The 27500-nt window shown below is 41.5% G+C and overlaps 4 protein-coding genes and 1 long non-coding RNA gene across 8 annotated transcripts in view; 2 read left to right on the forward strand and 3 right to left on the reverse strand.

The window, feature by feature from the left end:
- Positions 1–733: 733 nt before the first annotated feature.
- tab1 (TGF-beta activated kinase 1/MAP3K7 binding protein 1) lies at positions 734–6101 on the reverse strand. Its single transcript, XM_079460167.1, is given in 12 exon segments — positions 734–1365; positions 1577–1730; positions 2099–2312; positions 2439–2583; positions 2656–2687; positions 2689–2771; positions 2855–2971; positions 3096–3225; positions 3303–3389; positions 4946–5096; positions 5239–5369; positions 5989–6101. Coding segments are annotated over 12 exon segments (1500 nt in total). The 5' UTR covers positions 6022–6101; the 3' UTR covers positions 734–1142.
- A 177-nt stretch (positions 6102–6278) lies between these two features.
- Positions 6279–10990, reverse strand: syngr1b (synaptogyrin 1b). Of its 3 annotated transcripts, XM_079460719.1 has the most exons (5): positions 10317–10990; positions 8998–9111; positions 8874–8928; positions 8641–8786; positions 7812–8499 (listed from the first exon to the last, which is right to left on the reverse strand). In XM_079460719.1, exons 1-5 carry the CDS (start codon positions 10428–10430, stop codon positions 8377–8379), a joined length of 552 nt encoding a protein of 183 aa, XP_079316845.1. In that variant the 5' UTR covers positions 10431–10990; the 3' UTR covers positions 7812–8376. The 3 variants fall into 3 exon arrangements, with proteins under 3 accessions (XP_079316843.1, XP_079316844.1, XP_079316845.1); XM_079460717.1 differs by lacking the exon at positions 7812–8499 and adding an exon at positions 6279–7748 and having other exon boundaries at positions 8874–9111; positions 10317–10989; XM_079460718.1 differs by having other exon boundaries at positions 6354–8499; positions 8874–9111; positions 10317–10989.
- ift27 (intraflagellar transport 27 homolog (Chlamydomonas)) lies at positions 10634–13524 on the forward strand. Its single transcript, XM_079460720.1, has 7 exons — positions 10634–11271; positions 11399–11478; positions 11706–11765; positions 12035–12094; positions 12190–12307; positions 12522–12631; positions 12727–13524. The coding sequence occupies exons 1-7, from the start codon at positions 11238–11240 to the stop codon at positions 12823–12825; spliced, it is 561 nt and encodes a 186-aa protein (XP_079316846.1). The 5' UTR covers positions 10634–11237; the 3' UTR covers positions 12826–13524.
- cacng2b (calcium channel, voltage-dependent, gamma subunit 2b) lies at positions 13488–22490 on the reverse strand. Its single transcript, XM_079460716.1, has 4 exons — positions 21062–22490; positions 15806–15889; positions 14667–14807; positions 13488–14551 (listed from the first exon to the last, which is right to left on the reverse strand). Exons 1-4 carry the CDS (start codon positions 21270–21272, stop codon positions 14019–14021), a joined length of 969 nt encoding a protein of 322 aa, XP_079316842.1. The 5' UTR covers positions 21273–22490; the 3' UTR covers positions 13488–14018.
- A 2112-nt stretch (positions 22491–24602) lies between these two features.
- LOC306896184 overlaps positions 24603–27500 on the forward strand; it is a 3965-nt gene continuing 1067 nt past the window's right edge. The window contains exons 1-4 of one of the 2 annotated variants that reach the window (XR_013786879.1): positions 24603–24783; positions 24996–25110; positions 25262–25330; positions 26936–27500. The exon at positions 26936–27500 is cut by the window's right edge and continues 1067 nt beyond it. This is a non-coding gene — a long non-coding RNA (uncharacterized lncRNA). The remainder of the gene's footprint in view (positions 24784–24995; positions 25111–25261; positions 25331–26935) is intronic. The other variant, XR_013786880.1, reaches the window with a different exon arrangement.

Below are 27500 nucleotides of genomic sequence, written 5' to 3' on the forward strand. Positions count from 1 at the left end.
TCACATATATGAACAAGTTGTGAATAATTTTAACTGTTGTAGTTCTTGTATTTTATTATTCAAACGTTTGTCTAGTAAAAAGAAAACGGAAACCGGAAGTGATTCTGTACCGCTTGCATCTTGCAAATGAGTCTATAAATACATAACGATTTTAACACTATACACAGTTTCTATAGCAGGAACACACTCAGTCCCCTTTAGGCTAACATTACATTCTTATACTGAAGGGATGCTATCGGTTACACTAATATTCTACAATCACTAATATATTTATTTCACTGACACCTGTAAATGACCCAAACATATATAAACCTCTAATGTATGTTAAACGACATGACAGTTAATTACGCGACTGTGGCCCAGGTCAAGAGCGCGCGCACACACATCAGACACGCGCACTGAAGCGAACACAAGCACAGATTTATATCTGTTGTATTTTAACTCAACGGATTATTTTCAGCTATAAAAAGACGGATTTATAACATTCATCATTACGGTCATTATTACTGCACTTTATTTATTTCAGTGCTGGACGTCAGTCGGCAGCTCGTTAGTTTTAAATCTATATAAGCAGCAGGGAAAGCTCTGTCCGCGTTATTTTTAGGTTATGGAGCTTTTAGCACAGAGCAATGCGGTTCTGCTAATGCTAACAGCTAAATCAAGGACCCATCAGTCATCAAACACGGATGTGAGACATCTCAGTCATCTTACCAAATAATGATGAGAATGTGTGTCCGCCTCTACACTTTTATTTATTGATTTATAATAGAAGGCACTAGAAAGCCAAAGTACACACACACACACACACACACACACACACACACACACACGACAGAACCTGCAGTCAAACTTCATAAAAACAAAAACAAACAGACAAAAGTCATAAATGAATGTAGAGGAAAAATAACCAGCATCAAATGTCTTGAAGATTCATAACTAATACCGGACGATAAGAAGCGTCTCTTCTCGTTCATACTCGTCAGTCTAATCTCTTATTAAAGTTGAATTCATGTGCTGTAACCGTTTGTGTACATGTGCAGGATCCCATCAGGACCACAGAAGGGTTCTCATCGTTCTAACCCAATGACCCTGGAATGACCTCTGCTCTGACTGCTCATCCTCTGGGCCTAAGGACCGTCTCCTCACTGAGGTCCTAGATCTGCGGTCAGTCCCTGCCCGTCGCTGTGGTCCGTCCCCCACAACCGGTAAAACTGTGTGAAGTCAACGTACGGCGGGACCCGTCCGGTTTCATCGGGCTGAGCCGCTTGACTTCCTCTCTGACGGAACAAACTGCCGTCGCCAGAACTGGAGCTGGAACTCTGCGTGTGAGTGTTGGTGGACTGCAGCGTCGCTGTTGGGCTCTGACTGGTGGGAGGAAGAGGGGCGGGGTCAAACAGAGAGGTAGTAAGAGGGGCGGTGTCAGAGGCAGGAAGCTCATTTATGGGCTGTAAGGTCTCTACAGTCAGGGGAATCAGAGGCGTCATTAGTCTAACGGATGCCGTGGAGAGAGAGATTGACATGTGTTTATGAACACATACAAACGTCATGGAGGTGGATGTGAATGGGGGGTGTTTACCTGGCAGTGGGCGTGTCTTCCTTGAGTGTAGACGCTGTGTTGGAGCCGTTTGTCAGCGTGCCCTGTGATGGCATGACCAGAGACAGCGTCACACTGGTTTTACTGGTGCTCTGATGATTGGAGTACGGCACAGATACGGGGTAGATCCGTCCTCCTGCGCGCGCACACACAGAATGCAGAAAGAACAAAATCAACTTGTCACTAGCTTCTGGTCTGGTTCAGAATTCCATCATCATGTATTCTTCCTCATGTCATGTCAGTTTCTTTCTTCTTCAGAACACAAAAGAAGATATTTTGAAGAATGTTGAACACAAAACCACTGAAACATTTCTCAAAATATCTTCTTTTGTGTTCCACTGAAGAAAGACATCGCATACAGATTAAGAACCACATGAGAGAGAATAAATGATTGATTTTAGGCTGAGCAGTTTTCACTCACACTGTTTACATGGATAAAAAATGGCGCTGACGGGCCTTGAACTTTATTTGCACGAGGCTGATATGAGATCAGAGGAGTCAGACCTTGTGTAGGGGTGAGAGATCCCTCTGCTAGCGGGTAGTTGATGATTCTGATGAGTAGCGTCATGTCCTCGTGTCGTGCGCAGTGTGACGCTCTCTGTCTGCCGCTCACGTATGCGTCATGATGCAGCCGTTTGACTCGCTCCACCACCGACTGCGCAGCCGCCTCCAGACTGCTCTGCAGAGCTAACTCTGCTGCAACCATGGCGACAATCTCCTAAGCGGGGAAGCATGGGAAATGCAGTCCATCCGTGAGCACTTGCCGCACTCTTGTTGTGTTTTAGGGATTTGATTATTGCAATACTCAAGAATGTGCTGAATACAGGGGTCTTCATCCTCTCACCTGGTTGACCTGGTCCGGTCCATGAGCCGATTCGAGGGCTTTGATCAGCCCCTCTGACATCAGCAGCAGGAAACCCGTCACGTCTTCCAGCGATTGGCTGCCGTGAATCTCAGGCTCGGCGATGATTGGTTTATTCTTTGCTGCGCTGAATATGAACGTGTTGTTATAGGAGAGTAACTCAAACGCTTTAAATATACTTCAGTCAGTATGAACACACCTGAGCACTTCGATGTCTGTGTAGTTAAATTTGTTTGATTTTGTAGTCTCCGATCCGTCGAGTACTGCTCTGACCCGAGATTAGTCCAACCTGCCTCAACCCGACCGCATCAAGACCTGAGACAGACCAGATGTGACACTTCACAACAACCGCATTACTGTGTGTGTGTGTGTGTGTTTGTGCGTGTGTGTGTTCTGACCCAGTTGGGTGAGCCTGGACAGCTCATCATCATTGTCGATTGTGTGTGCTTGGCCAATCTGGATCACCTGGTTCTGACCATCAGCTGTTGTCTTACAGAGAAGAGCCCGATTGGTACCTAAACACACAAACAGACACACACACACACACACACCGTTACAACTCCAGAAATCAAGAAAGACTCATTCATATATGACCGATTCTCATGCGTTAATTCCAGGCATTATTGTGTGTGTACGCACCTACATTGGCGATGTAGAGTTTATTATTGAGTATGAGAGCGACTATAGCTGTGGCTCCACCCGAGACCTCCTGCTCTAAAGACTTGAGTCGTTCTGACATCTTCTGTGTCTGAGTCGAGATAAAAACGCCCTGACAGACAGACATGTTCATGATGAGGAGAACAAAACGACAGAACGTGGTGATGTCAGTCTCATGTGTGTCGTCACCTCAGGAAGTTGAGTCTGAAGATTTGCCTTCTCTGCAAGAGCATCATCAATGGTCTCAAAGTAACTCTTCTCTACAACATCAAACGCCTTGACAGAGACAAGAGTAGAGATGAAAGCAGATGTGACAAAATAATGAAATAAACTCATCTTGAAAAGGAAGGTGATCATATTTCAAAAGTTTTTTTTTCTTTTGTCCAAAAGAAATTAAGGTTTATGATGAAACTATTCCAGGATTATTCTCCATATATGGACTCCAAACAGTTGAAGGTCAAAATGACAGTTTCAGTGAAGCTTTAAATGGCTTTAAACGATACCAGACGATGAATAAGTGTGTTATCTAGCTAAAATTTTCTATTTCTTTTTAATGTATATGCTTTATAAACACAAATGCTTGCCTTGCTCTGTTCTGCAAAGCCCACTCACGACTTTATGTAGTCCGTAATTACATGGAAAAGGTCACTCTTGTCATAGGCAGAAGTACCGAGTCAGTGTTTACAAGTTGAACGTGCAAATACAAAGTCAAACGGCGTTTACAAAAAAAGGGTTACAAGAGAGTTACAAGGTAAAACAACGATGTCGGACGATTTTGAACTTGGAAAAGATGAGATGGATTTTTTCGCCCTGCCCTAGCAACGTAGTTACGTATTACGTGAAGTCGTGAGCACGATTTTTCTAAAAGAAGCAAGGCAAGCACTTGTGATCATAAAGCAAATATATATTTTTTTAGAAAATGACTGATCGTTTGGCTAGGTAAGACACTTATTCATTGTCTGGTATGGTTTAAAACTGCACTGAAATTGTAATTTTGACCTTCATTCGTTTGGAGTCCATTGAAGTCCACTATATGGAGAATAATCCTGAAATGTTTTCATTAAAAACCTTAATCCCTAACCTTAATAGTTTTTTCGACTAAAGTAAAAAAATACATAAACATCTTGGATGACAACAGCGGTGAGTAAATGATCATGAAAATGTTTGTTGAAAGTGAACAATTACTTTAAAGGGTTTCTCCGACAATAAATAAAAATTCTGCCATTAATGACTCACCCTGAAGTAGTCTTACATCTGTATGACCTTCCAAAAAACGCATATTAAGATAGTTTTGGAAGCTTTCTGACTCTAATAATTTATAGTGAACCACCGGAGTCGCGTAGACAATGTTACGATGTCTTTACGCACATTCAACACATTGAAGATTGATTGCGTTGCAATCTAAGCAGTCAGAAAGCTTCCAAAACTACCTTAATTTGCGTTTTTGGGAAAAATGGAGGTCATACAGATTTTAAAGTACTTGAGGGCGAGTTATTAATTGCAGAATTTAGATTTTTCGTCGACGTAACCCTTTAAAGTTGTTATTTTGGTTAGTTTTTCGCACATAAAGCATTCTCGTCCCTTCAAAAATCTTTAATTGAGCCACTAGGTGCGGATGGACCAATTTATCGATGTCTCATATAACAACTATAACCATGATGTCTATGAGGAGGCCTGGAAATCTCTCGGATGTCACATAAAATATCTTGATTTGTGTTCTGAAGACGCCGGGAGGTCTTAAAACATGTTGAATGTCATGAGGGTGAGATATCAATTCTGATTTTGAGGTGAACTTTTCCTTTATAAGTGTGCGAGATGTGAGACAGCAGTACTTGTGTCAGGACTCTCTTCACGTCTGCGTCCGTGTGACTGGAGTTCAGCTGCCCCAGTAAGAGTTCAGCTGTCAAACACTGACACACAAAATCTGCCACCCTGCTGCCGTCGAACCCGTCAAACACCCCGTACAGACAACAGCACTCAGTACTGCAGAGAAAACATCTCTTTAAATAAATCACATCAAAGAAAACGGCTTTTTACAAAGAAGAAACTAAATTATTTCTTTTTCATCGAGTCGAGTATTTGAATGTTCAACACAGCCTGCATGATTAGTGTGGAGTGACTGTACCTGAAGCGGAAGTGTCCATCCTCATTCGAGTGACTCTGGGTCCCTTTTCCATCAGGTCCGTATGCACAGTTAGGAGCCGAGCCGACGCCACACAGTTGACACAGAGGCAGATCATCGGTCCAGCTCTGATGCTGAAAACAATACAAACCTTCAGACTCAACTGTGTATCATTCCTTTCTGAACTCATTGAGACTCAAACAGAAGAAATGTTTTCCTTCCGGGAACAGAAATTCAAACAAAAGAGCTTTCAGATCATCCACAACATCTTCGTGTGGATCTGCTTGATCTTACTAACACTAATAAAAGCCTAGCTACTTTAGTTCAACCTTGCTAGCTACAAAGCATCAGCAGCCAAATCATGTGACGTTGAGTGAAACTGTACAAATGTACATTACAACACGTTTAGTTTTCATGTTTGTTCAGTGTCATCAGTGCGTCAAAGACCATCAGCATCATCATCTCACGAAACCCCTGAAGCAGCTCAAGAGGATGATGATGATGACGATGATGATGATGATGATGACCCTCAGGGTCAGATCTGAACACTGAAGTGCAGAAGCGGAATGAAATCAGCAGGTTTCATGTTTACGTGAAGACAGACATTCGTTATGTTCTGTAACTTATCTGAATAAACACACACTAATTACAATATTCACACAGACACGCGCGCGTGGGGTGTCTACAAGTAAACGTTACGCTAAATGTTCACTCATTGGTGTTCATTATTAAAGGAGAAAAACACTTCCTTACGCTCTGCATCAGACTCCTGCGCTGCGCCGCCATGTTGCGCGGAAGTACGTGACGTCAGATCTACAGATCATCTGCGCGCATGCGTAGCTCGCCTTCAGACGACACGTGCGTGTGAGATCTGCGCTTTACGTTCAGTAAATGTAACTCATCTGATCAGACATGATTTAGATTGTGTTTGTATTATATAACAGTTGGTGTACAGAATTACAGGAGTGTGTTGGGTTATGATTCAAATTCATCACATAATAAAATTACTTTTTTATTTAGTAAGACATAAAAAACAGCTAATAGAGTTTCAAGACCACATGTCTTATTGTTTTTTTATTTATTTTCTCAAAAGTTGACAACAAAGAAACCACTCTAAAGACATTTAATGCCAAAACATAAAACCTTTATTTTTATTTCTAAACATTTATATAGATTATAGAGGTTATATACAAAGAAGGAGCTTTACACACATTAGTTACTGGCAGATATTGATGTCTGAACTTCAGATGAGTAAAATGACTCTTAAAAATGATCAAAGATCCATTAAACACACACGCACACACACTAGAGAGAGAGAGAGAGAGCGGGTGGTGGTGGTGTTTATTTGTGGATGTCATTTAGATCTTTAGGACACGTTTGGTTCAGATAAATGTGATGTTCTTTATGGTCTGGAGCTGAAGATAACACGAGAAACGTCTCTTCACACAAACAGCTAAACGTCACTGTGGAGCTTTCTGGAATAAATCTGAAGGGAATATACTGTACAGTGTTTGCACACACATTCTATTACAGTAACATGTCATTTAATTTTGTTTATAATTTAATTATGGTACAATCATGAAACAAAGAGAACCGTGTGTCAAGATTTGACACCCTGAAATGATGTCTGATGATGTAAACTAATGCAGTCATGATGGTTCAGTCAAACAAAATAATATTTGTGTCCTGGACACGATGTAGATGAAGCACATTATGGGTTTAACACTGTTTACAGTGAAGTAAATAATGGATGAGTGTTTTTAATTCTTCACTAACTCTGTCTCTCATTTTACACCACACATGTTAATCTCAATACATTTCTCAACAAACTTGGAACTACGTCATAGTCGTGCAGTTACACAATAAAAGTGAAGACTTGAACAGAGCTGTGCTATATTGTATTATAAAACGGTCGGTTCTGGTCATTGATTCTGATTGACTGAGCCGACATTATAAAATAACTCGATTTATAACGGCTGATCACATTAAATTGCCTAAATATCATTTCATTTACTTTATTTTATGAAACTTTGCTATGCATGTGTAATAACGGTTTTATAAAAGCACTAAGCCCCGTGAAAGCAGTGTGTTATAGTGCATTTACTAACAGCTGAGGAGTTTTAATGACTCCGCCCTTAGCTGTTATAAAATACACTATAACCTACTGCTTCGGGGCTTCTTGCTTTATTGGAGTTTGTCTCGCAATCATATTTGTAATGCAATCAATGAATATGTGTTGTATGTGTAACTGATGCTCTTTAATTGTTCCTCAACCCCCTCCCACCGGTTCAGTACTCCTGTCGCTGGTACCCTGCTGACCCATCATAGACGCCCTCAGTGCTTTGCTGGTAAGATCCGGTTCCTCCCGGACTCTCCAGATCATCTCCGGCGCTGCAAGAGCTGTATGGAACAGCAGCTGCGGCGTCTTGACTCGGGTCAGTGTAGTCCTGGGAGAACAGGGCCGAGTCGGCCCCCAATTTATACCTCTGAAACGCAAGGAAGGCCTGCCCGGCCTGCTCAGCCAATGAGAGAGCAGAATGTAAGGGAGGAGGGGTGCAGATGAAGGGATGGAGATTAAGGTTTAAAAAAGGGAAAAGATGGATCAAACCATTCAAATAAACACAGAAATTCATGAAATACATAATAATAGAAATTTTAACAAATGAAATAATGAGAGTTTGTAAACAGATGTGATGAGAAAGATGATGATGGTTTGGAGGTGAGAGAGAAAAGAGTTTAATAGTTAGAATACAGACAATGAAAGTTAAGAATGTCAATCATGAATCAGCGGTTAATGAGATCTCATTTACATGTTACAGTAAACATCAAAGAGAGATCCCAGAATGCACTGCCGAAAAACCAAGTACTTTAATATCACCTGCTGGTAAAATCCCTGAATGTTCAGATGGAGAACTGATGTGATTCTTCAAAACATAACGATTTAATAGCAAATTTAGAGTTTGGTTCCAAAATTAGAAAATTTTTCTAAAATCATGTCTTTATTGTGTTTTATGGTGTTAGTTAGCTGTATTTTGGTCTTCTTGTCAATAAGCTCAGTTTCGAATTCTCACGACACTTTCATACAGGAAGCTGTCCTTTCTTCATGAACATGTGTTTGATGGATGTGTTTTAGTGACACACTCACACAGACATGTTTGCATGTGTGTGTGTGAGCTCAGGGGGCTGATGGGTAAAAAGTTCCTCATACTCCTCTTCAAAACACACACGCTTCAATCTCTCTAAAGAGAGCAGCGTGAGGGCACCCTGAAACACACACACACACACATTAACACACACACACACACACACAAACCCTTGATACCACAATCAAATCCCCTCCAGGATGAAAAAAACTTTCCTTAGATCAGATTCAGAAAAACTAAAGATATTACATGAGGTACAGACCCAGGTGAAGATGGAGAAGAACGAGAAGGCGATGGCCGCTCGCGCCCCGTCTCCACCTTCCTGCAGTGGGTTGTCGTCTGGTTTTGACACCTGCCACTGATTAGCCAGAAAACAAAAACCAACAAACCACATGAAGGACCAGAACGCTGAAACAGAGAGAGACGGCAGACACGTCAGGTCATCTATAAAAGATTTCAGCGAAACTCTCAGTATGTGAGTGGAGTCTTGTCTACCTGACGTCCCCACGTCTGCCAGCACGGCTTTCTTTCGATCTTTAACACTGCTGATCTGAGGGAAATACACGTCTAAGGCCAGGAAGAGCATGCAGCTGAGAAACGCCAGCGAGCCCATACCCACCGCATAGTTACAGGCGTTCTGATTCCGATTGAAGATGCAGAACTCCTTGACTTCATCAGGTCGGTTGATGTAGCCCTCATTAGACACGCAGCCGAAGATCACCAATGAAAAAAGCTGAATGAAGACGCAAAGATCAAACAATTAGTGACTTTTTTCTTTTTTAAAGTTACGCTTTATTTTACGGTGTTTAGGTTTACAGTCAATTTGGATCACAAATGTTTTATTCTTATGATGTGAGTATTTCAAACAGCTTTCCTGTATCTCAGTGGTAAGAGCATTGTGTTAACAACTCAAGGTTGTGTGTTGGATCTCAGGGGATCGCAGATATCTGTGTATAAATATAAAGGATAATGCAATGTAAGGCGCTTTGGATAAAAGCATCTGCCAAATGCCTAAATGTAAATGTAAAACCTCTTTTGTAATGACTCCACCCAAAGAGGCAAAGTTGTGCTGAAATAGCGACAGAACACACAGGTGTTACAGACGAAGCAGAAAACACATCCTCTTTTTTTTTAAATTGTGTGTGTGTGTGAGTTTCTCTTGCTGGATGAAGACCACGAGGAGCAGAGATGACTGAACTGATATTTATACACACTTTAACTTCTGCTCCTGGCTGGAATGGAAAAGAACAATCTGTCAGAGAGTATTTCTGATCAGTGTTGTAATGAACATATTCAGCCAGACTCTATTAGCCAGATATTGAGCGGGACTTTGTGTTTTTACGACTTGATTTTTGACATATTATGAAGAAAGTGTGCAAAACTCACTGCCATGATGCTATATGATGCTATAGGTGGTTGCTAGGGTGTTGTCCGTGGAGAATCAGACAGGAAGTCACATCTGTATGTGCTTTGAAATGTAACTTTGTAACAAAACAAACACAATTCTCTACAACTGAGAGTCAGCTCATTTATTTCATACTCAACCGCTGTATAACGTAGATAAAACATAGATAAAACATAGATTAAAGGCATATAAACTACACAACGAACACCATTTCATGGTTCAACAGCTCTGCTTGATATTCGTATAGCATGTGAAACTTCAATGTGTTTGATTGACATACACATTTTAATCAGTTCACCAAAATCAAAAGACTAACCAATTAAGCTTTTACATTTATTATCATGCTCTATATATTTTCGTTTAAATGCATTCTCTCTTTTAAATTGGTCTTAAATATTGTTGTTTGTCAACATGAGTCAACTATCATCAACACACACACACACACACACACACAATATGACAGAGATGTAAACAGGCGGGATGAGTCTGAGATATCACAGCATCACACGCCCAACCGTAACCGCGAGACGTACCCACGACACGATCCTGAGTCCGGTGTGGGGCTGCTGAATGAACGTGAGCGGGTCGAACGCTCCGCCGGCTCTGCCCGCGCCGTACGCGCCGATTCCCTGCTGCATCCCGTCCATCAGCGCGCGCTCCCGTGTCTGTCAGCCTCCCTCTCTCTGACTAACAACTAATGATCGTTTAATTAACGTCGAAACGACGCGATCCGTGTCTCTGTGTGCGTGGATCTCTCCCACTGACTGACTGCTGCAACCGAGCGCGTTCTGGAGAGCGCGTGCAGACACCTGCTTCTGTCTAAGCGCGTGTCCGTGGCGACCGGAGCGTCGATGCTGTGATGCGGGGAAAGTGCAAACACACGAACACATTAAAGCGCGTTGGATGATGGGTAAGACCGACGTGTACACACAGAACCGATGCGGCGTGACTGGCGAGTCTCTAAAGTAACGTTACACTCGCGTGAAGGTGAAGATTGGAAAAATGTCCTCAGGATGAGCGGCTGAGGCAACAGGTTTTCCTCACTTAATAAAACGATGCTCACTAAAGGCATATAAATCGTTTAAAGTGAGTCTCTTTTATCTCTATTACAGTGATTTGAAACAGTCTCTGATTGGTAACTAACTAACCGACACATTGCTAATTAACATTCCCGCAGTATCGGATGATCGCCCACTAGTTGTGTGAGAAGCGCGACCTCTAGCGGGGAGTTTAAATACGCTGACTCGAACGTCAGAGTGACGCATTTTTACGTTCATCCTCCTCAGCCAATCGCTTTGGCTGATATAGGCGTTTAGACCAATAGAAATGCTTGACTTCAGTTACTAAGCAACGCTTGGTGCTCTGGTTGCCGAGGCGTAAAGGAGAAGAATCACTCGTTACTAATCATTTAAAGTGCAGATTTGAATACTTTCATCGGTATTCTGTGGTGTGTAATGGTGAAGTTAAGAGCAAGATTTGTTATCGTGGGTAAGACAAACTTTACAACGAGTTCTGCTTATGTCGCATTTCGTTCTGTATTTGCGCTCAGAACCGCAGATAAATATGTGCTCGTGTGTTTACGTGTACGTGCGCGTTCGCGTGTGTGTATGTTCAGGTGACGCTGGCGTAGGGAAGAGTTCTCTGTGTCACATGTTCAGGAGTGATGGAGCTGTGTTTCAGAAGAATTACAACATGGTAAGAGCATCAAAACACAACACACCGACACACGCGGTATCCCAGCATCCCCCGCGTTCTCTCCAGGCTGTCACATGAGTTTGCAATGAATGATGGGTAGAGTAGTGATGCTGTGTGTAATTGTGTTTGTCTGCGGGCTCTTGAGATTATCTTCAGAGCTCATGTAACAAACAGACATGTGTTGCTGTGATTTAAGCATGTTGTGTGTCATGTGTTGTGTGTTTTAGACTGCTGGTGTGGAGCTGCTGGAGAAATCTGTGTCTGTTCCAGAGACCAGTGATAGTGTGGTACACACACACACACACACACACACTTTATTATCTCCGTGGGGACAGGCCATAGGTGTAATGAGTTGTTTACTGTACAAACTGTATATTTGATCCCCTAAACCTAAAGATCCTACAAAACTTTGCATTTTGAGATTTTCTAAAATGATCGTTCTGTATAATTTATAAGCTTTTGTGCCTGTGAGGATCTCAATGATGGTCCCCACTAACATATAAAACCAAGTCCACACACACAGTGCTGTGCAGTTCTGTTGTTTTTTCTCTGTCAGGAGTTTTTTATCTATGATTCTCCCGGACGAGAGCTGTTTGCAGACGCATGTGAGAATGTGGTGAGTGCAGTTTCAACAGTTGATCACATGTGACTATAGAGAGAAATGTCTCTTTGACAACCTGCCGTGTGTTTTGTGATGTCTGTGTGTGTTAGTGGGGTCAACCGTCTGTGATGTGTGTGGTTTTTGACATTACCAGCGAGGCCTCGTTCACCAGCTGCAGTCGCTGGGTTGAGAGAGTCCGATCTCACTGTAACGGACTGCAGGCACCAGGTGAGTGAGACACACACACACATTACTTAAATCTATTAGTTGAATTATAAACTGTTGACGGATGAAATGTCCTTAAATGGTTTTTATTGATCTAAACTCAATATTTGACCTTCATGTTCTTTTGAAAGAAGTTTAAAATATCTGAAGGAAAGCTGTCTTGTTTTTACAGTAGTGTAGTTTAATGTGTGAGTGTGTATTTGTGTGATGTCGGCAGGTGTGCTGGTGGGTAATAAATGTGACCTGTCGTTCAGGAGAGAAGTGGACAGCGCTGAAGCTCAGACGTGGGCTCAAACTCACGGGTTTCAGTATCACGAGACATCTGCAGTGAGTCAATTCATCTTCATCTGTCATTCATCTCTGAACTGAATGTGTGTGTGAGAAAGAGTTTAATGTGAATCTCTCTTTTGTATGTCTGACAGAAAGAAATCGGACAGTTTGAAGCGCCGTTCCTGAGTTTAGCACAGATGTTTCACAGCCTCTATCAGGATCAGATACAGACCATCAAGAATGTCCTCTAACCTCGTCTGATCTCATTCATCAATGTTTTGTACATATGAGTGACAAGCCGTGTTTTTATAACAGTGAAAGACTGATGAGATTATTACCTTCAGTTGTGATTTCATGCTAATATGTTGAATAAAGAACATGTTTGTGATAACGCCGATATTTACCGCAATAAACATGTACAGTATGTCAGGCCAAACCTTTTGAAAGCGTGGCACCCCTTTCTAGTCTTTATTTGACATGCATTTCTAGTCATTAAACTTGCATCCACACATAAAGATATAAGTAAAATGCAGATGAGCAAACTATAAATTAAGCATAAACAAGAAAGTGTGCATTCCTGCGTTATCCTTCTTTGATGAGATGTAAAAACAGCTCATGCCTTGGCAGCGATGTAAAAGAAAGTTAAGTGGTTCTCAAACCGTGGTATACTGTGAAGCTGGTATTCGGCCCATGCCTAGACTTGGCTCTCAGGCCTCAGATGTACAGACCTGCACACAAACACAGCGTGTGCTTTTCTAATGTTCAGCAGAGGGCATCAGAGCTCCTTTCAAACTTTACCATGACACTGAACATCAGACTGATCCACAAACAGATTTACAGCTGCTTCAGACAGAATCACACACACACACACAACGGATGTGATGAGACTGAATAAACATGCTCTTTCTGTTTTCCATCATGACTTTATTGACTTCTGCTCTTTTTGAATCAAGAAGTCTATTTGAGGTTAATTAACAGTTCTTATATTTATAGATGTTTATTTATCATGTATCGTTAATACACTTATATGTATATATATATATATATATACTATACTGATGGTTCAAGTGTGGCCAGTTTGTGGGTGTTTTTATCTTCCCTGGGGTCACAGCGGCCACAAGAGTCACAGTATTAATGTGCAAAATGAAATTTAAAGAGACAGAGAAAGATAGACCACCAACTCAATCCGAACCCTCAAGCTGAGGATTCTCCCTGTGTCTTCATTTCTATATCTCTCGCTCTCTGTTCGGCGTCACAACTCTGCACACATGGCTTAAAAACGTGTTAGTTTATGGAAGATTAGAAAATCATGCATTTCACTTTTCTTTTTTTGGATTTCAACATGTAAACTTGATATCGTTAGTGTTAGAAATATCCCAGAGAGCATTTTTCCGTCGGTTGCTCGCTTTGTTTGGTCAGTTCTCTTCCCCACCAGCAGGGGCGCTCATACAGGTGTGGTGCGACGGTTGGCATCCTTCGAGTCTTTCTGGACGCAGTTGTGAACCTGTAGGAAGTTTGGGTCTCTTTCCGAGTTGTACATGGGTGGCGATCCGTGCGGGGCCTTCAGCGTATCGCCCCCGCGGCCGAGCACGTACATGGAAATATCGGTGGAGGGTAACGCCCCGAACCCTTTCAGCCCCACCGGTGAGGCCTCCCTCGAGCGTGACGGGTCCGTCGATCGGCTGGAGGAGCGCGAGCGTGGTCGATACCTGTACCGATAGCTGGGGATCCGTGCGATGGCCGACCCCTGGAGGTAGTCTCCGACCCCCACTCGCACCTGAGCCACACGTAACTCACGATGGCGATCGATGAACATGTGAATGGCGAGGACCCCCACCATCTCGGCCATGATGAAGGACAGAGCGCCAAAATAAAAACTCCAACCGTACGAGTAGCTGTTCTTTTTGGAATCGCTCTTGGATGGGTCGCCCGCATTTGCTGATATGTACACGATTATCCCGATGATGTTACTCAGACCTAAAGACAGAGAGAGAGAGACATGCAATAGGACTTTAACATTAAAGCATGTGAGAAGAACTCTGAAGCTACGAGAGGTGTTTGAGGATTGACCTGTTCATGTAAATGTGCTCACCTGCAGAAACGAAGAAGATTCCTGCGCTCAGGATGATGTTTTGATGAGACTGGTAGAACTCGCTTGCGGCGACACAGAGACCTCCCATAAAGAGGAGAATGACACTGAGGATGGGAAATATACTGGAGGCCCGAACCGCACCTGCACACACACACACACACACACACATGAGAGTAGATTTACAGATCAGGACAGATATTGTTTTAGGATCAGATTGATGTCATATTACTGCACTAAAAGCAGTGACCTCATACTGTGATGTCACTAGAAAGAGATGATTTGGAAGCGTCGAGGTGCATGTTGAGGAAGAGCAGCAATCTGATCAGGATAAGTGCTCAGAGAGAGATTCTCCCCGTGTGTTGTAAAAACTGATCCAGTGTGATGATAAGAGAGAGGAGATGAAGAACAGATGCTAGTAAATCACAATGAAGGATTCTGTTTCTAAAGTTTGTGGAATCAGCATTTTTACAGGAACATAAACTGCTGAGCAGAGGCATCTGGAGTGAGTTTAGAGCAGACAATGAGAGAGATATGTGTGTGAACATAAAGTGTGTGTGTGTGAAAATACACATTTTCTTTTATATACAGTGATCAGCTTTATACAAATGTCTAAGGTACATGTTCTCATTAGATAGCAAGCAGTGTGTGTGTCCTTACATACGGTTTAATAATGAGAGGAGGGCATAAGAAGAAGAGGTTTTGACCCATATAAACTGCAGTGAAATATTTATAGTAATGAGTGACCTAATTAAACACAGATCTCAGCACACACACATCATTACACATTCAGTTGAGAAAACACACACACACACACACACACACACACACAAACACACACACGTCCTTACACGTTCAGTTGAGAAAACACACACACACACACACACACACACATCCTTACACGTTCAGTTGAGAAAACACGCACACACACACACACACACAAATCATTACACATTCAGTTGAGAAAACACACACACACACACACACACACAAATCATTACACATTCAGTTGAGAAAACACACACACACACACAAATAATTACACATTCAGTTGAGAAAACACACACACACACAAATCATTACACATTCAGTTGAGAAAACAAACACACACACTCACAAACACACACATGCGTTTGACTTACGTAGGAAATACTCGGATGCATCAGCTTCATAATCTGCATCTTCAGGAAAGTGATCGATCTGTTTACACATCCCTTTAAAATTACCTGCCAGACAGACGGACAGTGTTAGTGTAAAACCCTCGAACACACGTCTACTGTAAGCTCTGAGGTCATTGACAGACTCTATGACCTTATAATATGTATTTGACTTTATACTAATATTACACTTTATTTGGCAGTGAACATCAAAATCAAAGACATGAATTGAGAAAAGGAGGAGATTGAGGAAGAGAAAGGTGAGGTTACGTCCTTTTCCAACACATTTCTGCTGCAAATCAAACTTGTCTTAATGTGATTCACATCTCATCTCATCGTGTAGTTTAGTTTGGTTCATGTCATGAAACTCTAAAAGATTTTAAGAATAATTCTTGAAGAATCTGAGATTCGGCACAGTGTTTGCCAAACTGACTTTTACCATAATCCTCTTTGAGTATTGTGTGACACATCACAGATTTCCTGATCAAACCAAAATCCACCTGATTTAATAGCAGTAATGTCAAATCCATCTGCTTCTCACTGTGAAGATGTTCAGACAGAACTCAACCAAACCCTTGTGACAGAACTCTGTGACCTTGTCCGTATGACATCATACATGCTTCTGTATCACAAGCTCTTCACAATCTTTTCTGTCTGTAATTTACTGTACATTTATTATGCTTTAAACAATTATACTGGTAAATAACTTGCCTTCAAGAAATGCCATTTCATCTCTGTTATAATGAAACTATTAATGAATGAAACTAATGACTATCAGTAAGAAAAACGATTCTACACTTACAGTATATATGACCATGTGTATGTGTTTGTTGATGATTGCTTGTTCTTGAGATACATGGATTACTAATATAATGTAGTGGTTCAGATGGTTGCTGGACCTCTGAATCATTCTTTCTTCTGTGGGTAACTGGATTTCTGTCTCACTGCTCTTTGTGTTGCAGAAATTTCTGCTGCTGTACGCATGTATGTTGCATAACTGAGTTACATAAATCAGTGTTCTCCACACGTGCAAGTGTGTAAGTGATCAGAACGTGACTAATAGGATAATTCAGTGATGGGATATTCATTGCACACACACACACACACATTCATATGTACATCATGAAATCTTTAGGAATGTTTGGATCATTGCTTTAGATTTATTATGACATCATCATATTTATATATCTGATACTCAAACACTGTCAAAATCCCACCATATGTGTTACACACACTTTCCTGGCTCCAGATGCACACGTGCATGTGTGTGTGTGTGTGTGTGTGTGTGCTGCCCGGCGGATTACACTGCAGACTGTCATCACCTTCAGCAGGCGTGAAATATTGTCAGTAGAGCTGCAAACATCTCACTACCCGTCTGTCTGCCCTACAGCACACTGTCTCACTACATTAGCTGTCTCACTGCTTCAGATGTCTCACTACATCATCTGTCTCACTACATCACCTGTCTTACTGCATCAGCTGTCTCACTACATTAGCTGTCTCACTGCTTCAGATGTCTCATTACATTAGCTGTCTCACTGCTTCAGATGTCTCACTACATTAGCTGTCTCAGTGCATCCCCTGTCTCCCTGCATTGGCTGTCTGACATCCCTGACTGTCTGTCTCACTTTATTCTTCTTCAATTCAAAAAAGTAAAAACAATAAAGTCAATGGAAAGTGTGTTGTGTTTTGCTGAGGTAATCAGCAAGACACCATCCCCTAGCATCGAGAGCAATAAACAGCTTGTTGAAGATTTAAATCACTTCTATTGTAGATTTGAGACCCTAGACCAGACCCTTTACACCCACCCTGACCATCTCTATACACAGCCATCAACACCTCCAGCCATCCCCCTCTCCTCCCACCCTGCACTTCAGATCAGTGAGGATAACGTACGCCAGATCTTTAGAAGCAAAAGAGAAGGAAAGCACCAGGCCCAGACGGTGTTTCACCAGCCTGTCTGAAGACCTGCGCTGACCAGCTGGCCTCCATCTTCTCACTGATCTTCAACAGATCACTGGAGCTGTGCAAAGTCCCTTCGTGCTTTAAACGCTCCATCATCATCCCAATCCCAAAGAAACCAAAGATCACTGGCTCAATGACTACAGACCTGTGGCTTTAACATCTGTTGCCATGAAGTCATTTGAAAGACTGGTGTTGGCTTATTTGAAGGTCATCACTGACCCTTTGCTGGACCCCCTGCAGTTTGCCTACAGAGCAAACCGGTCTGTGGATGATGCAGTTAACATGGGACTGCATTACACCCTACAACATCTGGACAAACCAGGGACTTATGCGAGGATCTTGTTCGTGGACTTCAGTTCTGCCTTCAATACAATCATCCCATCACTGCTCCAGACCAAACTGACCCAGCTCTCTGTCCCTAGCTGTCAATGGATCACCAGCTTTCTGACAGACAGACAACAGTTAGTCAGAATGGGCAAAATCATGTCAGACAGCCGCGCCATCAGCACTGGTGCCCCACAGGGATGTGTTCTCTCCCCACTGCTCTTCTCCCTGTACACCAATGACTGCACCGCTAAAGACCCCTCCGTCAAGCTCCTGAAGTTTGCAGATGACACTACTGTTATCGGTCTCATCCGGAACGGTGACGAGTCTGCGTACAGACAGGAGGTGGAGCAGCTGGCTCTATGGTGCAGGTACAACAACCTGGAGCTGAACACGCTCAAAACAGTGGAGATGATAGTGGACTTTAGGAGAAACCCCCCTGCACTTCCCCCACTCACCATCATGAACAGCACTGTGATTGCAGTAGAGTCATTCAGGTTCCTGGGCACCACCATCTCTCAGGATCTGAAGTGGGACGCTCACATCGACTCTATTGTAAAAAAAGCCCAGCAGAGACTTTACTTCCTCCGGCAGCTGAGGAAGTTCAACCTGCCACAGGAGCTGCTCGTACAGTTCTACTCAGCTGTCATCGAATCCATCATCTGCACCTCCATCACCGTCTGGTTCGGCTCAGCCTCCAAAACTGACCTCGGAAGACTACAGCGGATAGTCCGGACTGCAGAGCGAATCATTTGCAATACTCTTCCTACACTTAAAGAACTGTACTCATCCAGAGTGGGTAAAAGGGCTCACAAAATTACCCTGGACCCCTCACACCCAGCACACTCTCTGTTTGAACTCTTACCATCTGGTCGACGCTACAGAGCACCGAGCACTAAAACATCCAGACACAGGAAGAGCTTCTTTCCTCAGGCCATCTACCTCATGAACAGTTAAATGTTCACCTTTTGCAATAAATGTGTGCAATATTTCTGTGCCAGATTTTTCGTATATAGCACCTTTAAATGTGTATATTTTAAACACCTGTAGATATCTCATAGAATCTGTATATACATATCATACACCCTACAGTGCAATAAATGTGTGCAATACTTTCCCTCAGACATTTCACATATATAAACTCATAACTTGTATATTTTAAACAAAAATTCCGGAGCTCTTCTGTCACACTGCACTTTCACCTTTGTGTGCTTAACTTTTATTTTTATTCTGTACTTTCGTTGCCTTTGTTGATTGTTACTTGTCTTGTAACCTTACTTGTGTACTGGAAGCTTCTGTAACCAAGACAAATTCCTTGTGTGTGCAAGCACACCTGGCAATAAAGCTTGACCTGATTCTGATAATAATATCTGTTCTTCATTTACTTATGTACTGCTAACCACATGTCCCCACACACACACACACACACACACGCACACACACGCACACGCACACACACACACACACACACACACACGATTGTATGTTTTATCCACAGACTCGTAAGATGTCAATCGAGGTATTTGTCATATGACCCGGGCAGTGAGACATTACGTAACATGCGGTGTGTAATCTGAGACATTAAATGTGTCTCAGCGTACATGAATGTCAGATATAGCATCTTAATGATCTGTCTAAAAGTGATATTCTGTGACGTTCTGCTGGACTTGATTGGATTCTAATCTAATGTTTAAGAAGTGATCACACAACATCAGGTCCACAGTCAACCAGAACAAGCCCCTTCAAAGCACTTTCACCTTCAGACCTGAGGGGTCAAAGGTTAATAGCTTTATCTGCAGTTCTCCAGGGATAGCTGAGCTCATCTTGACCTCAGACTCGCTGACATCATACTGCTTTATAACCATTCTTATTCAGCGGATTGGCTGGTTTCGAAAAGGTAGATTTTCATACAAATGAGTGATCCAATCAGCATGCACAGATATCAACGCTGTCATTTTACAGGGTCATGCAGGAGTTTCATACAGATATTCAGAATTTAGTGACGCAGTACCTATTGATGATTTGTTTTATTAATAGTTTTATTATGTATATTGCTAATTTTGAATGGATATCCACTAATGTCTTCTGTGTTTAGTTTTTTCTGTGTTAAGACGCTCAGCCCGAAACACAAAACAATCTGTGACTGGTTGCTCAGGTGGTCGTTTCCTGTCTACGTGGGCAGGTCTTGATCAGAATTCATGCTGATGTGTTATCAGATGACCTGAGGTCACACGGGTCACAGATGAACACTGTCTGGACATCACAGTGATATAACAGGCCATCAAACAGCTACTGTGTGTCTCCTCATCCTCCTGCCCTGAAGTCAGCAACATCGATTCACTCTTCATACAAACAGCAGCGACAGGAATGACTGTATATAACAGAATGTGAGAATTCAAAACAGGTAAGATAGACTCTATTAACCCTACGAGAGTAACCTAAACAATAGAAGTCCCCAGAAAAAAAGTGGTCAGAGAGAGAAAGTTAAAGTTGATCAAACTTTGGGTTTATGTTGAGAATGATGTTGAGACACCCACACAGGGAAAGATTCAAGAAGTGCCTGCCAACAACAACTGAATGACAATGGCACTAATGAATCATTCCAATGGTTGAATATTATAATTTCAGTTTGCTCATTTCTGATGTTTAGATAACTGAATGAAAGCCAGTAAATGAAAGACAGATGGTCTAAACTCTAGAGCTACAGTGATGTTGAGAGAGAGAGAGAGAAAACACCGAAACACTTCTTAAAGATATGAATGAGAACTATCTGTCTCTAATCAACTTGAAAGTATTTTTAAGGTGTTTTTTTACATTTATGAATCTTTTTTCTCATCATTGGAGCACGACAATCCCGGTCACATTCGCCTGTCCATCAGTGAAAGATCTGGCAGGAGATTTGACAAACCAACAGCATGAAGGTGAGTAAATATGGATAGAAGTTCTTCTTACCTTCAAGACAGCAGGTCCTCCAGAGGCCGGAATGTGTCATCACCTCCTCGTTCTTCTTACTGGTCTCGTTCTCATTAGTAGACTTTATTTTACAGACCCCACGCGAGTACAGCCAGTAATCTGTCCCCACCGCGATGGTCATGAGACTGAAGGCGGCGAACGCGCCCACCGTGGTGAGGAGCATCTGAACCCCACGCTCATAAACACCCATGTTCCCACATTCTATGAAAGGGGAGCCCCCTTTCCTCTTGATGTACAGGAAATAAATATTGGTCAATTTAAGTGGCCGAAACGAGGAGAAAAGCGGTGTCTGAAACACCTGGAGCACTTCTTCTAAGTCAAACTCCACCTGTAGGCCTACCCGTAAAACATGATGTAATGCTGAAAAAGGACTCTAAACATGACTGACGCGATCACATCACATGATCAACTCAAGTTAATTTGGCTGATGTATCGTATCTGACGGATATATGGTTGTGATACGGTGGAGGTTAACAGAGCCGGCGCGACAGCATCTTTAAATCCTCTGAAGCGGTAACGCGGCGTCTACACGAAACTCCGTCACATCGCTGAACCGCTGCCGGCAGAACGGACGTGTGCGCGCGCGCGCCCCCTGTTCCGTTAACCGTATCCATGAATCTAAACGCAGGAATACCGAAATATCCAAACAATGGCTCATCCAAACGAGATATCCCGATTAATACAAGTCATTAACACAACACTTTTGCGTTCAAACGTTGGTTTCGACTAGACAGCGGACCTCAATGAAATCAATCATGCAATGCATTCCGGAGATGATCACAGAAACGAGCGAGCGCATAAAATGAAATTAAATCAGAAGTTTCCCTTTTTTTCCCATCCGTGGCCTTTATATCGTCGAATGCTTCCAGGATACACGACAATCTTCGAGCATCACTCGACGCGAATCCGGTCTAAACAACCGACGCGCAGCAGCCCTGCTGTTCTCCTGTCAGCCGAACCCGTGCTGTTGTCACACCCGCTACCCGAACCGCTGCCGACCCCCCTCAGTCCTCCCGCCATCAACGACACGCAGCCCACCGAATCACGACGGCGGAATAAAAGCAGCGCGAGGCTGCTCGCAGCGTACGGATGGCGGGATGCGCGAGCGCTGACTGATATCGGGGTCAGTCAGGAACATCTGATATTCCCTTGTTCTCCTCGGTGTCGTTTTCCAGCAGATGGGATTCTTGGGTCGATGTCTGTCGCTGCTGCTGCTGCTGCTGCTGTCTGTCGGTCAGTCTGTCTGCGGTGCCGCTTGTTGCTCACGAGAATCATCTAACACGTTTCTTCGGGTTTAATGTGACGGATGAGCGGAGATAATGTTTAGGATCCAGGTTCCGTTAAAGGGTTCGCCGAGGCCCGGACACTGTGACTTTGAGATGTCTCGACTTGCGACATTCATCTCAATGAGGACATATAAGGCTACAGATTGCATACATTCATTTAACTAAATGCCCCTAAAGTAAGATTTGCACTGCTAAATAAATGTTTAGCGAGAGCTGTAGATATATCACCGAGAGATGAATGTTCTGCAGATGATGTGAGCTGGACTCTTGCGTTACCAAGGCAACCGTCTCCCTCTCACAATGAAATGGACATTGGTGGAGACTTGGAGATGTTTTAGAGACGGACTGCTCAACACACTAACACAACACTGTCAGCGGAAGCAGTTTTATCCTAGTACCCAATAAACTGTTATGGAAACTGAATGACTGAATGACCTCAACTGCCTTATTGGTATAAAAGTCTTCAGCTAGCAGAGAGACAGTGAGAGAGAGAGAGAGACAGAGAGAGACATAGAGAGAGAGAGAGAGAGAGAGACACACAGAGAGACAGAGAGGGAGAGAGAGAGAGAGAGAGAGAGACAGAGAGAGAGACAGAGAGAGAGAGAGTGAGAGAGAGAGACAGAGAGAGAGAGAGAGAGAGAGAGAGAGAGAGAGAGAGAGAGAGTGAGAGAGAGACAGAGAGAGAGAGAGAGAGAGAGAGAGAGAGAGAGAGAGAGACAGAGAGCATGAAGGGAGCAGGCCCTGAATGAACAAATGTCTTGCTGCAGAAAAGAACAAAGAACACACTTTACATTCAGGACAGCAAACACACACTGTAAAAAAAAAACGTTATTTTACAGGTAATATTCTGTATTTTTTTACAGAATTTCCCCATTTTTTCATTAAACAGTAAAATGCTGTTGTTTAACAGATATTTGCTGTAATTAAAAGTTTTACCATTAAAATGACAGTGTTTCATTGTAAATAACAATTACATAAAAATTATGTTTTTTAAAGGCATTTCATACTATTTTTACAGATTAAAAATTATTTTTACAGAAAATTACAGTTAATTTTTACAGATTTAAAAGATGTATTTTTACAGACAATTATTGTAAATGTTTTATTGATTATTTTCCTGTTCCGGACAAAAATGTATGTAAAATTACATAAATCAGTGAATTGAAAGTGTTTTAAATGTATCCCCCTTGAGAATGTTCCCCAGGAATAACTTTCTCCAGGGTGCAATGTCTGTTAATATAATAATAGCACATTATAGCAAACTCCAAATGAACTATATTATTTTTATAAATTATCAACAATGTAAAATGTGGTTTATTTAGGGTTTCACCATGCCCTGGCAAGCAATGCCTATGTCTCCTGGATCAAAGTTCAGAGCTTAACTTTTTGTTGTCCATGGTTCCTTCAATGATTTATTATAAAATTTACAATTTCAAATTTCAGAACTTAGACAACTCCATATTTCTGAAGCATTTTATTCATACAAAACATTGTATTACGCCAGCATCAATCATAATTTGACAGATCATCTCTTGTTTACTGTGCCATCTACCAGGGCTGAGTTCATGCAAGACAGTAATGCATGGGGCAAAGCATCCCTAACACACTTAATTATCCTACCCACAGTTCTCAGAGATTTTAATTTATCCAGTGCAGCAAGTGATAACAAAGTTCGTAATCATAATCATAAACACACGATAATCATAAAGCACAAGTAATTTTTTACTACACTCTTGTTTTTTTCAGGCTGTTAACCTAGTGACTAATGAAACCGAAGTCTCATACATTAAATTATCTCGTATGAAATTGCTTTGTCCATGTTGAAAATAGGGTGGATGTAGTGAAGTATGGGGCCAACAGTCATACGGGAGCACCAACAGAATCTTTCCCTGTGGAATTTTCCAGATAGCCTATGTTTTACACGTGCACAGAAAAACACCAACAAATCCTAATGGTTAAACTATATATAACTATATAACTATATATATAAAACATATTGCTACTACGTATTTGCACATATATATAAAAATTGTTATTGTAACTTTTGTTGAAAAATATTTCCACAGAATAATGAAAATAATATTATTCTACTTTCAACTCCATACAACTATTTAACATTCACACGTTTATTCAGATGCATCTTGTTGTTTGTGTGCGACACAGATTCAAATTTGCCGCCAATTCCCGCCCACAACGTCGAATGTGTCATAGGTCATAACAGCCGAAAGAGCAATGATTTGGTCACATGTTTTACACATTTGAATTGACAAACGGTTGTCAGAGACGTCTTCTCAACGGGTTTGCGCGGGTGTTTTCAATTCAATGCTTTTAGGTGAGCCATCCTCGGATATCATCGAGCTGCATTGGCATTTTGGAATAAGGAATGTAATGTTTTCTCCTGCGTTTCGAACGAAGGTAAGAGTGTTTTCAGCGCGATATAAAAAGTATACATTTGTAACTGGTGTGAAATATTTGAATAGTTTTCCCCCTATATTGTATAATTTTCTTGAATTTACTTGTTATACTACTTTTGTTTTCTGTTTTATAATTCAAATGGATTAATGAATCTCACACAATTTTGTTCATATTACTGTTCACAAGTAAGAGAATATAACGTTAAATTAAAGGAACTTTTCTTCGAGTCTTCGTTTAGAGTGGGAGCGTCATCGGTGAAACATCGCGGGGTTTCTCCATACGACGTGCGATCGCATGCACGTTGTTTTTCTCGAGGACGTTTCTCTGGTAAGATGAGTTTTATTGTCCAAATGCAAGTTTTTGCTCCAGTGTGATTTAAGTGATAACAGCATTTGATCGTGTGGATTGTGATGAAGTGTTTAATTGTAATAAGATTATGAAATTCATAATGTGCTTATAATTATATTATTACACCCAGTGTCTACAGGAGAGCGTGAGAGAGAAGCCATTGCCCCGTTGATCCACTGATGATGTGGTCTGTTAACAGGTATGTTGTTTGATTAGTTAAATTTTATGAAAGAAAATAGATCTGGTTGACTGTTAATAAACATGTATTGTACATAGTGTTTTAAGAATCCATTTGAATGATTCGTGCTGTGCATGACGCACGTGGTGAGGCCTGCACATGGTGTAGGTTCTAAATGTAGTGAATGTTTCATTTGGATGTTACGTATGGCATTGTAATTGTTTCATTAGCATAATAAATCATTTGCATATTCTAGTCTTAAAGCGATAGTTCACCCTGAAATTAAAATTAGCCCATGATTTACTCACATTCTAAGTGTATATAACCTTTCAGACGAATACATTCATATTAACAAATGCCCTGGCTCTTCCCAGCTTTATAATGGAAGTGAATGGGTGTAAAAGTGCATCTATCCGTGATAAAAGTGAAACTCTGGATGTTTTCGTTCACTTAGATCTGTTACACACGAAAGCTATGAAAGGTAATTTTCAAAATTCTATAATGGGGCACTTTAATATAACTCCGATTGTATTTGTCTGAAAGATGAATGTCATATACACCTAGGATTGCTTGAGGGTGAGTAAATCACAGGCTAAATGTCATTTTTGGGTGAACTACCAATGCCATACAAAATATCCATGTCTTTCGTTTCTCAGTGGAAGAAAAATAACGTTTTTTTTTTAGGAAAACATTTCTGGACTTTTCTTCACAGAATGTAGTTTAATGGCACCCAATGTTTCTCAGTTCATATCCATGCAGTTTCAAAGGTCTTTGAAGTGCTTCAACGGGCTCAGCACGATACCAGCTGAGGACGAGGGGGTTTTCTAGCGAAACGATCGATTATTTTTATTATAAAAAAATTATATACTTTATATACAATAGTTTAAATTGAGCTCAAGACTGAAGAAGCCGGGAACTACATCCTCATGCTTGGATGGCACCGGCATTGTACCCATATATATAAGTTCAGTTTGTAAACAGTGGTGCGGTACTTCCGCACGTGCATGCGCCGTTGAGCATGATGTCGTAGTTCCCGGCTTATTCAGTCTTGAGCTCAATCCGAACTATTGTATATAAAGTATATAATTGTTTTATAATAAAAATAATTGATCGTTTCGCTAGAAAACCCCCTCGTCCTCAGCTGGTATCGTGCTGAGCCCGTTGAAGCACTTCAAAGACCTTTGAAACTGCATGGATATGAACTGAGAAACATTGGGTCCCATTAAACTACATTCTGTGAAGAAAAGTCCAGAAATGTTTTCCTAAAAAAAACGTTATTTCTCTTCCACTGAGGACAGAAAGACATGGATATCTTGGATGGCATTGGGGTGAGTAAACTTAAGAAATTCATTTTGAGGTGAACTAATCCTTTAATATCAATCATAACAGGTTGTTTCATACCCCTTTTCCACCAACAAGAACCGGGTGCTGGTTCAGACCAGCTCTGCCTTGGTGGAAAAGGGGTATCAGTGTTTACTCCATAATGAGTTTGTACATTTAAAAGAAGCTTAAACTAATCCATTACACCTTAAAGGTGCACTATGTAAGAGTCATTCATGGATAGGGGAAGTCCTAACCCTAAATTTAAATAGTATTTTAAAATATGTCCTCCTTTTGTGATTTCAGGTTATAGATAAACCTGTGCTTGTGGATCTACATCAGATGACCATGACAACCCAGGTGTGGAAATAGGGGACTGTTTTTAATCTGAAATCTGTGTAATCTATGATGAACGATTCTTCTGACACCATATGAATGCATACAGTCGTCTGGCAGAAGCTAGATAATTTTGATTATAAAGTTATAAATATGGATGCTTTTCTTACACAAACGCATCTCTTTGCTTCAGAAGGCCTTTATTAAAGGATTAGTCTACCTCAAAATGAATTTCTTGAGTTTACTCACCCCAATGCCATCCAAGATGTCCATGTCTTTCTTTCTTCAGTGGAAGAGAAATTAAGTTTGAGGAAAACATTTCAGCATTTTTATCAACACAATGGACATCAATCGCAATGCAGTTTCAAATGGCTGTGGACGTCAGGAATAGGGTCTTATTTAGCGAAACGATTGGTAATTTAAAAAAAAAACAGACACACAACATGTATATACTTTTTAACCACAATTATTCGACTTGTGCTTGTGTTGCACCTCGCTGGGCATTACGTCATCACGTTGGAATCGTCACCCGTCA

This window comes from Barbatula barbatula (assembly GCF_947034865.1).
Source record: "Barbatula barbatula genome assembly, chromosome: 7".
NCBI lineage: Eukaryota > Metazoa > Chordata > Actinopteri > Cypriniformes > Nemacheilidae > Barbatula > Barbatula barbatula.